The sequence below is a fragment of the Tinamus guttatus genome, unplaced genomic scaffold (genome assembly GCF_059628265.1).
Source record: "Tinamus guttatus ecotype Peru unplaced genomic scaffold, ASM5962826v1 Tinamus_guttatus_pri_ptg000004l, whole genome shotgun sequence".
Lineage (NCBI taxonomy): Eukaryota > Metazoa > Chordata > Aves > Tinamiformes > Tinamidae > Tinamus > Tinamus guttatus.
This window is the reverse complement of record NW_028288538.1, coordinates 9,781,505-9,795,151: the sequence shown is the minus strand read 5'-3', so window position 1 is coordinate 9,795,151 and position 13,647 is coordinate 9,781,505. Positions and strand designations below refer to the sequence as shown.

The 13,647-nt window shown below is 38.6% G+C and overlaps 1 protein-coding gene across 1 annotated transcript; it reads left to right on the top strand.

Annotated features, from left to right (window-relative positions):
- The first annotated feature begins 54 nt into the window (after window positions 1–54).
- Window positions 55–12,665, top strand: GATM (glycine amidinotransferase). The gene is made up of 9 exons (XM_088520875.1): window positions 55–289; window positions 426–673; window positions 4,915–5,110; window positions 6,303–6,493; window positions 7,667–7,804; window positions 8,075–8,239; window positions 10,057–10,120; window positions 10,237–10,353; window positions 12,337–12,665. The coding sequence occupies exons 1-9, from the start codon at window positions 55–57 to the stop codon at window positions 12,447–12,449; spliced, it is 1,467 nt and encodes a 488-aa protein (XP_088377001.1). The 3' UTR covers window positions 12,450–12,665.
- The last annotated feature ends 982 nt before the right edge of the window (window positions 12,666–13,647 follow it).

Sequence of the window (13,647 nt, the reverse complement as noted above, 5' to 3'; positions counted from 1 at the left end):
GGGCGGCGCGCGCGGGGCTGCCCGCAGCTGCCTGCGGTGCCGGCGCGCGCGGAGATGCTGCGAGTGCGGTGCCTGCGCGGGGGGAGCCGCGGCGCCGAGGCCGCGCATTACATCGGCTTGCGGGTGGGCGCGGAGCTGCGCGGGGCGCGCGCGGGGCGGGGCGGGCACCACCTCTGCGGCGGGTCCCCCAGTTCCCCTCCTTCAGCACTGCGCGTTCAGCGAGCCCCGTCCCCACGGCCACCCTGTGCCCCCAGTCCCTGCTCTCCTGAGCTGAATGCGGCTCCAAAAGGCAAACGGGAAGCGTGCCAGGGGCCAAGATAGAATCGGAGTCGCTCTGATAAGCAGTGATTCCTGCTCCATCCCGTACTCCAGGGGCTACTGTGTAAGGCAGTGAACTGTGAGTTGTTACTTTTGTCCTGATTAAGGGAAACATGGTTTTTATTTTTATTTCAAGCTTGGAAGAGTCTTTACAGGATGGGTGCAGCGAACTTTCCAGAGCACCCAGGCAGCTCCAGCCTCCCAGAACACCTGTGCTGCTGATGACAATAAGGCCACCAGGCCCGTGCCTAAGGACTGTCCTGTTTGCTCATACAATGAATGGGACCCACTGGAAGAAGTCATTGTGGGAAGAGCTGAAAATGCATGTGTGCCTCCTTTCTCTGTGGAAGTCAAGGTAAAAGAGGAAAACACAGCCTTGAATGAAAAATAATGCTGTTTATGTATACATCCTGCTTAGGTTTTCACAGTGCACCAAGGTGTGGTGTTTGTTCACAGGAATTCTTCTGTCTTGCTGTTATTTGCATTGGTGGGATTTTAGAGCATGACCATATTGCTGCGGATACAGTTTTTCTTCCCATTTTTAATTGACTAGTTTAACAGAAGTTGGTCATGTTCTTAAATGTTATCAAACTAAGCATTATAGCATTTGAATTAGCTGGTGAGACTGATGCAAGTTGCAGAGCTGGGGCTTCAAACTAAGTTGAGTACCATTTAAAAAAGTGAAATTTTCTACTTCCTGCTCTGAGGAACTGAGACTGGACTCAGTGCTGTTCCTCTGTTTAAATAGGCTTTAAATATCTCAAAGCTGATCTTATGAGCTAGAGTTAGTAATGTATGGAAACACATCCTTACCTGATTCCAGATTTATGCCTAAAGCTGCAACAGCAACCCAGCTACACATGCTGCTGTGTTGTCCAGCATCAAGGGTAGTGTGTAGTGCATGGCTAGCAAAACAAACTGGCACAGTGTTTCTGCTGAACAGGCCTAGTAAAATTATCAGAAAACTGACCAGAAGGCCTCAGGGAAAAGAAGTGTTTTTTCCCTGTTCTGACACAGAATGTCAAATAAAGGTAGTGAAAAGACACTTAACATGTTAAAAATAGTAGTTTAAATGAGGCTTTTCACTGTTGAAAAAATACTTCTCTCACCCTCTCCACTGCCTGCTTACTGTTGTATTTTATTTTTAAAATTTAGACTATGATTCCAGACAAAAGTTTTTGGAGGAGTTTGAATGAATTACTAAAGCTTGGTAGATGTAATTCCTCCATATAAAAATAATCCTTTGACTTGTATTTGGACACTTGAGATGATCACTTGGCTCCAACGAGCTCAAAGAAGACTTTGCCATTGTCTTGGTTTTGACTTTGATTTACGCCTTGGAAGCTGAAGCTCAGCTACCAGCTTCTGGGATCTGTGTTTCAGATCCTTCAAAGATACTCCAGCAGCCTGAGGGAAAGAAGCTAATGAGGATTAGCATTTCTATAAGTGTATACCTGTGCATTTATGTACTTAAAAATGATACAATGGTTATGCAGAAAGATCTATAAGACTAAGGAGGAAAAAAGCTAACGTTCAGCTTTTTTACTCTGTAACAGCACATGGGGCAAAATCCTGTTCTCAAACAGCTGCCAAAGGCCTCCTGAGTTCCAGTAAAACTGTTTGAAATGTGTAACTTTCTAAAGGGTAACCTACTGCACAGTTAGTATAGGAAGCTCAAATGAAGTTCAGAACTTTGCTTTATTTACAGTATCTAAGGCTCCATGAGGATTGTCAAAGTATAGGTTTTCCTCTGTAATTCAAAGACCTAGAATTTGTGGTTAAAGCAAGCTTTATATTTAACTTTAAGTACACTGCATGTAGTCTGAAGAATTCATAGGCCACAGCAGGTAGTGTAATATGCCAGCTGAGATCTATTTTCCTCTGATTTTCTTTGAGTACTCTTGTCTTAACTAAACCGTGCTGTAAATATTGCCACAGTGATTCTGCCTGGGAGCATAGCTGCAAAACATGAGCAGTCTAAATAAAATGTGAGCTGTCTAAATCCTGTCCTGACAATACTGAAAGATATTAGTAGATTGGAATATTGTTGGGATCTCTGCCATGTGACTGAACGGTAATGGAGTGTGTGTGTATGTGCACATGTGTTTTATGTGGCTCTAGTGTAACTCTAGCTGCTCCAGAGGTAGGAGACCTCAGAGAATAATCCACTCCCTGATACTGTGCTTATAAGTGGAAGCACTAGGATTGTTATGAATTGCATGCCTTCAGCCTAACATAAATGAGGGTCATCAGTCATCAACAGCAGTTGAAAACTAACAAATCTAAGTTGTATGAGGAAAAACTGAGGCTTTGGACCTAAAACATGTTGTAAAGTACATCCCAGATTGTAACACTGCTTGGGTTAAAGTACTTATTAAAATTTAAAATTGTGTGTTTCCTTACAAGATTCTTCAGGTATGTGGCGAGTATGATTGCATTCAGAGTTCTCTGTGTTGTGAGAAATGCCTTTGGCACAAGCTTAAGGCTGCTATCTATAAATGGTGTGCTTGGTTTAGAGGAATGAATGAGCTGAATATGGAACCCTACCTATCTGATAAAAGTTAATGGGCTGACACTTGTTGACTTCTCTGCTCTGTATCTCTTGGGGAACTTGAAATGGCACATGTAGAGTATTTAGTAGTGGGAAAACATGAGAAATGGGAACTATAAGGTTAACATTATGTTAATTGGTAAGATGCCTGTTTTGAATTAGCATATGGGTCGACTTGGGGTGAAAAGTTGGGACTCTACTGCATTAGGCAAAAAAAAAAAAAAAAAAAAAAAAAAACAGTGTGTTTTTCACATATAGTGTTCCAGTATATTAAATTTTGTAGCTGTCATAACTAGCTTGAAAGTAAATCTATAAAGCAATAATGTACCACACAGCACTAGTTATGATGCTTTTCAAACAATATTCTTTCATTTCCCACAACAAAAAGCTTAAAAATAAATATTATAAGGAGCATTTCTGTTCCTTCCTTATTTAAAAGTGTTTTTACAGCATTTTCTTAAGTTTCTAAAACTTGATTTCTTAAATACTACTTCAGTTTCTCAAGTACAAGGAGAATCTCAGTGTAGGTTAAGATGCATTGAGATTATTTAATTCTGTCTTAACCAGAGATACCTTGTAAGTGTATGATCACAGGGGTTGAAATCTTAGCTCTGCATTAGCATGATATAATACTTCAGCCGTGTAGCCTTTTCCATGGTGTTTGGAAAGCAAGGATCATGAGTGGTGTTATGGTGTTATCCTTATTCTGTCTTAACCTACTGTTACCGCTGGGTTTTGTCCTCGGCTTGGTGGACCGCTGCTACTGTTTCTCAGGTTTGGAAAAGAGGGTTGGTAATAGAGGACACCTGGTGAAGAGCAGCACTCCTTAGGAGTTAATAGGCTGCAAATATGTTATGGGTAGTTCTGGAAATAATTTGCTTTACTCTTTAGGACAAATTCATATCATTAGCAGAACAGGATTCCATAGCACTCATGTGATCTGCATCTGAACAGCTGACAAGTCTCAGAGATGATCAAGTTACCCAAGATCTTACTTGGAAAGAAGGAATACATTCCTTTGGAAGGATGGACAAAACTTCAGTACTGAAGGAGCAGATGACCATGCTGAAATATTTGTCTGGGCAAACACAAGGGGAAGTACTCATATCAGAAAATGTAGTGGTAGTTAAATCCTGCTTCTTCAAGGAAATCAGATGTTTTCGAATTGCCTTTCATGCTTCAGTATTAAGGGAATGCTTCCAGGTTGTCTGTCCAGCACATTGCTTTCCTGAAGGGAGTAAGGGCTGTAAGGGCCTGACCACCGGCTCTCCTGATCCCTTTTGCTGCCATTCCAAAGGGCTGCACACACCTCTGTAGTTCTGTCATGTGAGTGTTGGCAGAAACACATTAAAACTGCAGGTTTCATAGCTTACGAGTATGAATAAACAGCATTCACAGATGGGCTGGACTGAGACAATCCCATTTGTTTTGATTAAACCATGAAGACTGGAAGACTTTTTCATTGTTCACCATGCCACACATACCAACTATCAGCAGTACAGAAACTTTCTTCTAGTCGTCTGAGCCTTTTTGGCACATGCAACGAAAGCCTAATTCTATGTTACTATGTGAAAGTATCTATGAAAACATCAGCCATTCAGAACTGAACTAACAGCTGTTTTTTACAAGTTTAATAGCTGAACCATGCACATCATAAAACATCTGAAGAAAACTTTGCCAACGGTAAATATAAATAGTAGTAGTAATGACAGAAAATAGACAGCAGAGTGCTGCTAGGCTAGGAATGTCAACCAGAAATTAACAGTATTTATCTGAAGCCTTGAAGCTTCCTGCTTTGTTTGCAGGTCCTTGATACAAGGATTTGCAGAATGTTAGCAGTTCCCAGTGTTTCTTCAAAGTGCAGGAACATGCAAGGCACACACAGGGGCATGTGAGCATGATAATTGCAGACAGTATCATATGGAGTCAGTCCAAGAGAAAAATAACAAACCTTGAACATCAAAAATTGTGTATCATGCATATATTTCACTGTTTGAAGAATAAACATCAGTTATTTTGGTCACTTACTTGTCTTTTTCTCTCAGGCCAACACATATGAAAAGTATTGGGGATTTTATCAGAGGTTTGGAGGCCAAAGCTTTCCCAAAGAACATTTAAAGAAAGCTATTGCTGAAATTGAAGAAATGTGCAATATTTTGAAGGGAGAAGGTGTAATTGTCAAGAGGCCTGATCCGATTGATTGGTCTGTCAAATATAAAACACCTGATTTTGAGTCCACAGGTAAATAATTCTGTTCTTGTTGGAAGACTTGTAGCCTGTTTTGCTCTTATTTTAGAGATCCTCTAGTCTAACTTTCTGCTTGGAGTAGGACTATTTCCAATAGTTCTGTATAGCTGTGGTTTGGAAAATCTCCAAGGACAGAGATTCTACCTTTCTTGGTGAGCTGTTCCAGGGCTGCACAAACTTCCTCATAAGACTTTCCTAATACTTAATCTGAATCTTCCACACTATCATTTGATTGTCATTGTTATATTGTCACTGACAGTACAAAGAAGTGTTTCATTGTTGTATCTAATTGCCCCTCAAGTAACTGTAGGCTTTTCTTTCTTTGCCTCTTCTTTGCCATATGAAATAAGCTGAGGTCCCTCAAGGTCTCCCTACAGGTCATGTGTTCTAAGGCCCCTGATGGTCTCTCTACCCCTCTTTTGGATCCTACAATTTTTCAAGATCCCTGGTAAACTGGGGAACCTAAAACTGGGAGCATACTTGAAGGTGCCTCACCAGTGCCTAGTCTGAACTTTGCTGCATACAACATAATTTGCTTTATTTGCAATGATGCCAAGCTGAGCGTAAGCCAGCATGCTCTCAAGTGTAACCTCCAGGTTCTTTTCATGTATCAAATGTGACTGTAAGTTGGTTTATGCTGTTGGAATTCACAATCATTACAGACCAGATAATTATAAAAAGTCTTAGCAGTATAATAAGAAACAGGCTGATCTGAGCTTTTGTTTTGCTCATTTGATTGTTCTAATACAACTGCTTTCTGTACTAGTTCAGTGCTGCACCAAACTCCTCTCTGCTTCTCTGTATGCAAGCAAATGAGGTCCTCTGGGAAAACACACTCCCAATCAACTTATTGAAAAGCCTTTTGAGCAACTCATAAGCATTTGTCTGGTTAATTTCCATTAACTAAATTACCAAGTGAAAACTAGATTGTGGATGGCTTTTATCTATCCATAAACTCATCATGACTGCGGCTTCGTAGTAAAATGTTGCATGTGTTTTTGAAGGGATAATGTCACTTAGAAATATTGAAGAACATAAGTACGGACCTCAGATTATAGGCTGGCTTCCTGATTTTTGTAAAGATGCTCTTTGCCATTTTTTCAGATAGAAGCAATGGTAGAAGTGAAGGGTGAAAACCAAATTCACTGAAAGAGCTGTCTCATGAGCTAATGGCCTTTCTTTTCAGGTATGTATGCTGCCATGCCACGAGACATCCTGTTGGTGGTGGGAAATGAAATTATTGAAGCTCCTATGGCTTGGCGTGCTCGTTTCTTTGAGTACAGAGCATATAGGCAACTAATCAAAGAATATTTCAACTGTGGTGCTAAGTGGACAACTGCACCTAAACCCACAATGGCAGATGAACTCTATGATCAGGTATTGGTCTCACTTTTTTTCAGAATTCAAGTTCTGGTTTCACAGAATTTTGCTTGTTTCAACCTCGTATTAATCTTTCACAAAAACCTACAAGAATTAAGAAATAATGTAATTTCTGTGTATTTTTAAAATAATGCTTGCAAGCATTATGAATGCTCTCCAGATGAAACTTAGTGTGCACTAGTAGGGATTAAGAAAGAGGAAGTTCTACCTGTTCGAGTCTGCTTGGAATTATTTTGATAACTGGCTCTAATTTAGCATTATTGAAGAGGAAAGACCACTAGGATGTTAAGAAAGTTATTTTAAAGAAATACAGTTGCCAGAGAATGTACTTGTTAGCTGAGTTTATCAGGGAAGTGGAGCCTTCCCCCATATGCAGAAAATACCTCATAATTCTTGTTTTGTGATCAATAGTGTTTTTGAAGTTATTCTGGTAGTTCTCTACAGATCCAAGAATGCCTAAGGTTGAGGTATAGGCCTTTTGTCTACAGCGATGTGTAGTAGGGTTCTGTAGAACGTTTATAACTGCTTAGGAACACTGACAGAAGTTTCTCATTCAATAGAATTACCTTAGAGTAAGGTAAGCATTAGATTAACTTCCACAGCTTATTCCAACATGTGCTTTTTCATCTGGTAGCTTTTGTGGTATTTGTTCCACCCTATTTGTTCTTAATTGTATCGTTTGATGCTAGAATGTGTTTACATTCCTGAAGATCTTCCTTCTAGGTTAAAGTACTGCTCCATTCCAAAAACGTGGAAAGTACAGAGTCTACTTCTGTTAGGAAATGGTTTGCATACTGTGTTTTTCTGTCACTGTGATGTGATTTGGACTGACAGATATACAGTGTTTTTTGTTAAATTTCAACATGGCTCAGTTGGTAATTAATACTTCTAGTCCAGAGGCCAGAATACTGCAGAGACAGTTGCTGTCAAGAGAAGCTACCTTCTCTGGAGTTACTATTGTCTCTTATACCTTCACTTATTCTTGAATGTACTTTGCCTATTTGAACTTCTGCAATTTTTTGTTCTTTTTTTTTTTTTCTTGAGATAAGAACAAAGGTAACATCAAGGAATGTATCAGCTATCAATATAACTTATTTTCTTAATTTCAAAATGTTCTGACAAATTTTCTGTACCAACTCAACTAATTCAAAGTTATCTCTCTATGAATAGGATTATCCCATTAGCTCCGTTGAAGACAGACATAAACTGGCTGCTCAGGGAAAATTTGTAACTACTGAATTTGAGCCATGCTTTGATGCTGCTGACTTCATTAGAGCTGGGAGAGATATCTTTGTACAAAGGAGTCAGGTAGACAAAGATTTCTTTCAATAGTTTTGATGTCTATCTTGCAATGTTTTTTTTATATATGTTCAACATTAAAATGTAAGTGTTGGCAACAAAAGTTATTCATAGAATATCTGACATCAGGGTGAAAATGTCTTACAGATAAGAAGCTAGCTAAAGGCACAAACTTTTAATACTTATATATTTTCTTTGCAATGTAAATTAAGTTTGGATGCCCTCCATATTCTAGTCTGTAAAACTAAAGCAAAATTATTATTACTTTCCCCCCCTCAGGTTACCAATTACATGGGCATTGAATGGATGAAGCGGCATCTTGCACCAGACTATAGAGTGCATGTGGTGTCCTTTAAGGATCCTAATCCTATGCACATTGATGCCACATTTAATATCATTGGACCTGGTCTTGTGCTGTCTAACCCAGACCGTCCTTGCCATCAGGTGAGGTTTTAACAAAGGCAATTAGGAAGTGTTTTGTAATTAAAAATGACTTGGCTGGCGTGGGTCCCTGTTAGACAATTGCAAATCCATTAAGTTTGTCATATGTGCCTGAATGATATTAAACCCAAGTATTTGGGCAGCACTCTGACATATTTAGGAATTTATATCTGTATATTCTTCTCTCTTCCAATGGAACCTTTTCAGCAGGAAATGGACAGTGTTCTCCTTGTCTCCTGCAAACAGCTCCTTGCTCTCCTCTCTGGTGAGCTAGTGGAAGTAGATAATGTATTTTTCTGTATGTGTAGTCCAAACTCAATGGAGTGATCTATTTGGTACTAGACTGTAGCATCAAAGCAAGTGCATAAGATATACACCTTCTCTACCACTTCCACTACTTAATTATTTGTATCCAAAGAGAAATTGGTGATTTTTTTGCTGTTCAGTTGAGTCATATTTTCCTTTTATTTTACTTATTACAGGCCCCTCCTTCAGTATCATTAATTGCACCAAGGGCTAGCACTGGTAATTGCTCAGGTATTCAGATTTGAATAGAATCATAGAATGCTTAAGGTTGGAAGGGACCTCTAGAGATCATCTAGTCCAACCGCCCTGCACACGCAGGGTCACCTAGAGCACGTGGCACAGGACTGCGTCCAAGCGGGTTTTGAAGATCTCCAGAGAAGGAGACTCCACAACCTCTCTGGGCAGCCTGTTCCAGTGCTCTGTCACCCTGAACAACTGAATAAAAAGAAGTTTTGGGGGCGATTTGGTTCAGAATGTAAAACTACTACTTCCCTGAAAAAAAGCTACTGCTTTGAAACAGTGTAAGATCAGAAAGCCTTGCAGAGAGTAAGTGCCAGCCTCAGCGTTACAGACCCGTTAGTTGTACTGTACCAGTGGTCAAGAGCTTGGTTAGGATGCCTGTTACTGCCAGGGTCTGTACAACCACATGGCAATAACTAATGAGCTGTGTGCAGCAGAGGTGAAGAAAACACGCACCAGCTCTTAAAAACATTAGTCTCTTCTCAGCAAGTGGCTTCAGTGCAAGTGGTTGTATCAATTCTTACCGCTTGCAATGACAATTATGAGACTATTTCTAAAAAGAACTAGTTTTCCCCGCCCGATCGTTGCTTGTTTTCAAATTAGGAGCGCCCTCTTGTGGTAACACTTGAATCAAAAGCTCTTCCAAGTATTCGAAATCCAGAAGCAAAGTCTCTAGCCAAATTGTTGTCTTATTTTAATCCTTGCATTTTGTAATGTATAGATATGAAATATTACTTCTTTAGGATGTCTGTATTTTGTTCCCTTTATTAATAAAGCTACATATGTTAGTGATATTAAGATTTGTGTGAAGCATGATGCAAAATTGTTTTTATGTGGTATTTCTGTTTCTATAAATGGTGTTACAATTCATAGCATCAGTAGTTCGTACAGCCAAATTAAGGAAAAATACTAAAAATACAGATTAATTAATATTATTGTGCTGTTACTAGTTTTACTTGACAGCATCTAAACTGCCTTAATTTTACTTTTCTTTTTAACATTTTCAGTATCTGATATTTGTGTTAGAAAAACAAAACAAACAAACAAAACACTCCATAGAACAAATGCTGATGGAAAAGCAAAGCCTGAAAAAAATTTTGGAAGATGCTTATGTGAAAATTGGATTTGTGTATGGAATTTTAATGAGAGAAAGAGCAGTGAACTATGAAAAAGGGATGCAATCTGTATTAAAGTATCCTGAAAAAATCTGCCATAGGTTGGAGGAAGAAGCGTGATATTTAAGATCCCTGTTTAATATATAATTACTCTTTCAGATAGAGCTTTTCAAGAAAGCAGGCTGGACGGTGATTCATCCCCCAGTGCCACTCATCCCAGATGGTATGTTGAGTTCACTCTTTACTAAGAATGCTAAGAAAAATATTAACAGTATTTTCTGAGGCAACATTGGTACGTAATGTACAGCCATTATAGAAAGTTCCTTTTAATGTGTTTAGACCACCCACTGTGGATGTCTTCCAAATGGCTCTCCATGAATGTCTTAATGCTGGATGAAAAACGTGTGATGGTGGATGCCAATGAAACATCCATTCAGAAGATGTTTGAAAATCTGGGTATGTTAACTCATTTAACATATACTTAAAACTAAATGATCTTGATCAGCTATGCCTATCAGGATGAACAGAAGTTTCTCTCATAGAAGTCCAAGGAGCCAGCACTGGAGAAAATATCCAGAATTAGTAAGTTAACCAGTAAGAATCATTCAGTGAATTCTTTCCTCAATACTTCAGTCATATGAAGGTGGATTGTTTAATGTCATCTGCGCCCTACAGCTTGCAGGAAACAAAAGTTCTCATAGCAATTAAAACTGCTGCTGACATAGTTTTTGAGTGAGGTCTTTTAAAATAGAACTTGTTGTCTGTTCAGTTTGGAGATCAAAATCAGTCAACGAGAATGATTGTACAAGTGGCAGAGCGCTGTAGGGGTGTTTATCCCTCATGGCTGAAATGCCTTCAGATTTTCAAGTCTCAAATGCCTTTTTTAAAGTCATTTATGTTTATATTGACATATATTTCAGTGCATTTTTTAACAGTCTCTCTGAGAGTGAGAGGTGCAAGTCCATGGTAGGATAAAACTTCTTTAGCAAGAGTTCAGATATGCAGTATCAGGACAACTAACTGCATATAAAATCTAAAACTCATACAGTGACTGTACACAGTTAATTGCAAAGACAAATAAAACAGATTAAACTATTAGAATTAATTCAGTTAATCTTTCCTCATGCTGGAATGCAAGGATGTAGATAACTCCACTTGCGGTTCATAGTGAGTTAATCGGTCTCAGGGTAGTGAGACTGCTTGACGATCCATCCAGTTGTCTCATGCATCAAGGTAAGCATATGGTGGTAAAAAGCTGACAGTATAGTAAGACTGGTAGAGATGAAAAAAAGACAATGAGAATGAGGGAATACTTTATTGGAAAATAAGAATATGATAAATTCAGTAGCAAAAGACTTGGTAAAGGGAGAAATAAATGATGGGAAGGAGAGAATGAATCAAAGATAGAAGATAACTTTGAGCCTAAAGTGCTAGTGCTAGTGGAGGAGTACGCTTACCTTCCCTCAGATCTGAGGCAGATTCCAGGTGGGAACTATGGAAGCTAAAACTTTAATCTGATCTCTTAATGGTTGTCTGTACAACCTTTCATGAATAACTTAACTTTTCAGTTTTAAATAATTTTAGTTCTCTACATTACCAAAGAGCTGAGAATTTAAGTGCTTTGAAATGCTTAGGAAATAAGGCTTTCAGTGCCATGCATGACATCCTTCACATGTGAATTTCAGTCTGTGGTCACATTCTGAACAAATTCTTGTAGTCAGTAAGTTCCTAGGACTGAGATGGGTTACTGGAAATTTAAAGAATTGCTGAATTACCTGAAGGTTTCTACTGAGCTGCTTCTGAGTTGTTGAAAGCACCAAAACACAAAAGGCAGATTTCATAACAGAAAAATCTTCTTATCCTACTCCATCTCTCAGGGTCTTGTATGAGCTGAGCCACAGCTCAGACATCGGAGCTGAAAAGAAATAAGAGGAAGTTTCACTTGCACATAGGAAGAAAACATAACAGCTCTTCTCTTTCTGAAAAAACTCAGAGCCCCAAACTTTCAAGTGATGTTTTTCTAAAAAGGCACTTGAAAGAGCCCATTCAGTGTCTGGATTCTAAATGCAGATTTATATAAATGTGCTCTGGTCATGTGTCATATCAGCAGTTCAGCTAATTCTTCACATACGTACTGTAAAAATCTGTAAAAATTTTCATTATTTATTTTAGACCAGTACATCAGAACATATCAAACACTGGCTGTGATTCAGACACTCTATTCTTGAGGATAGAACTGGAATAAATAAGCAGACCAAGTTTTTTACCTTGTGTTTTTTTGTCTAGAAAGTGGAGACAATTTCTTAAAAGGGTACAAAATCTTCTGTACTCTCATCAAGCCATATGATCTGTTGAAGCATTGCCTAAAGTTCTGAACAAAGCTCCCCATGTGAACTTAAAATTTTTATTTTTAAAGTATGAAATGTGTGTTTCTTGCAGGCATTTCTACAATTAAAGTGAGTATTCGCCATGCCAATTCCTTGGGAGGTGGTTTCCATTGCTGGACATGTGATATCCGCCGCCGCGGTACCCTGCAATCTTATTTTGACTAGTTATTGGTCATCTAAACAGCAGTGGTTCAGCTTCTAAAATAAGCATAGGAAATTATTAAATTTCACTATTTTCTGTAGAAACAGCTGCATGAGCTCTAGTGCTTGATCAGTGGTGTCCTTAGAGTGGTCTGGTGAATGATTTACTTACCTCCTCTTTGCATTAAGCAGTATAATTGAATCTACTTCCATCTGCAGCACAGGTTTTCTGGCTGGCTTTTTGAAAGACCTCATTTACTCATGAAGCCTTTTCACTGGCTTCGAAAGACAGCTAAAGGCTCCTGCTAGAATAGCGTGGCCGCTATTATTAGACATCTACCTCTGTCTAGTACTCTATCAAAAAGGCAGCTTGAAATATTGAACTTAATATTTCTTATTTCTTTAAATCAGTTTATTTTTCTAATATGCTACACTGTTTAATATAGTTAATACAGATAAAACTGTACATATCTCTTTGGAACCAAATAATTTTATAATGCTTTTCATGTTGGGCCATACAGATACATTAGAAGAAACTTGTGTGGTCTGATAACTTTTAAAACCTTATATTTGCCTACTTGCCTTGTCCCTCATGACTACACTTTGCTCTTATGATACATTTGTCATGCATCACTGAACACTTTTTATATTGCTTTTTATATTGCTGAAATTAGTTTTTATTTAACTTTAAAGGTGTACAAATGACAGTTAATATGCTGCATCTCCAGGCTTCAGTTTGTGAGTTGTTTACATACAACTGTTAAGGAAAAAAAAAAGCTACAAAAAAAAAAGAATTTTAATATTGATTACTGGATATGTAGTTTTTATGATAATAAACTTTTTTTGCATTCTCTGTTTGTGGTGTTGTTCTTTAGAAACAAATAAACATAAAGTATCTGACCAGGGTGGCATTTTTCTGTAAAATACCTCACATCTTAGGCATTTGAGTAATGCAGGAAATCCTTGTTTTTGCACTATATTGTTCATGTACGGTGTTGCAGCTGCTTTCTTGCATAGAAGTATATAGTTAGTGGGGGAGAGGAGGAGTTAACCTGATTTAGACATTTATCAGAGTTTGAAGAGAACTAATTCATGTAGTAGTGTGTCTCAGCAGATGTCTTGAACCACAAGAAATGCTTGAACTCTCTTTTCCAGTTACCATTCTGGGCACACATTCATGTGGTAGGCTGATTTGTGCTGTTGAATTAATGCATCGGTTTCA

What these genes read in the sequence shown, in the direction of transcription:
- GATM (XM_088520875.1), top strand. Translation starts at nt 55, where the DNA reads ATGCTGCGAGTGCGGTGCCTGCGCGGGGGGAGCCGCGGCGCCGAGGCC. An exon ending in CTTTCTCTGTGGAAGTCAAG is followed by an intron (nt 674 to 4,914) that starts GTAAAAGAGGAA and finishes TTTTTCTCTCAG; the next exon opens with GCCAACACATATGAAAAGTA. An exon ending in GAAGATGTTTGAAAATCTGG is followed by an intron (nt 10,354 to 12,336) that starts GTATGTTAACTC and finishes TGTTTCTTGCAG; the next exon opens with GCATTTCTACAATTAAAGTG.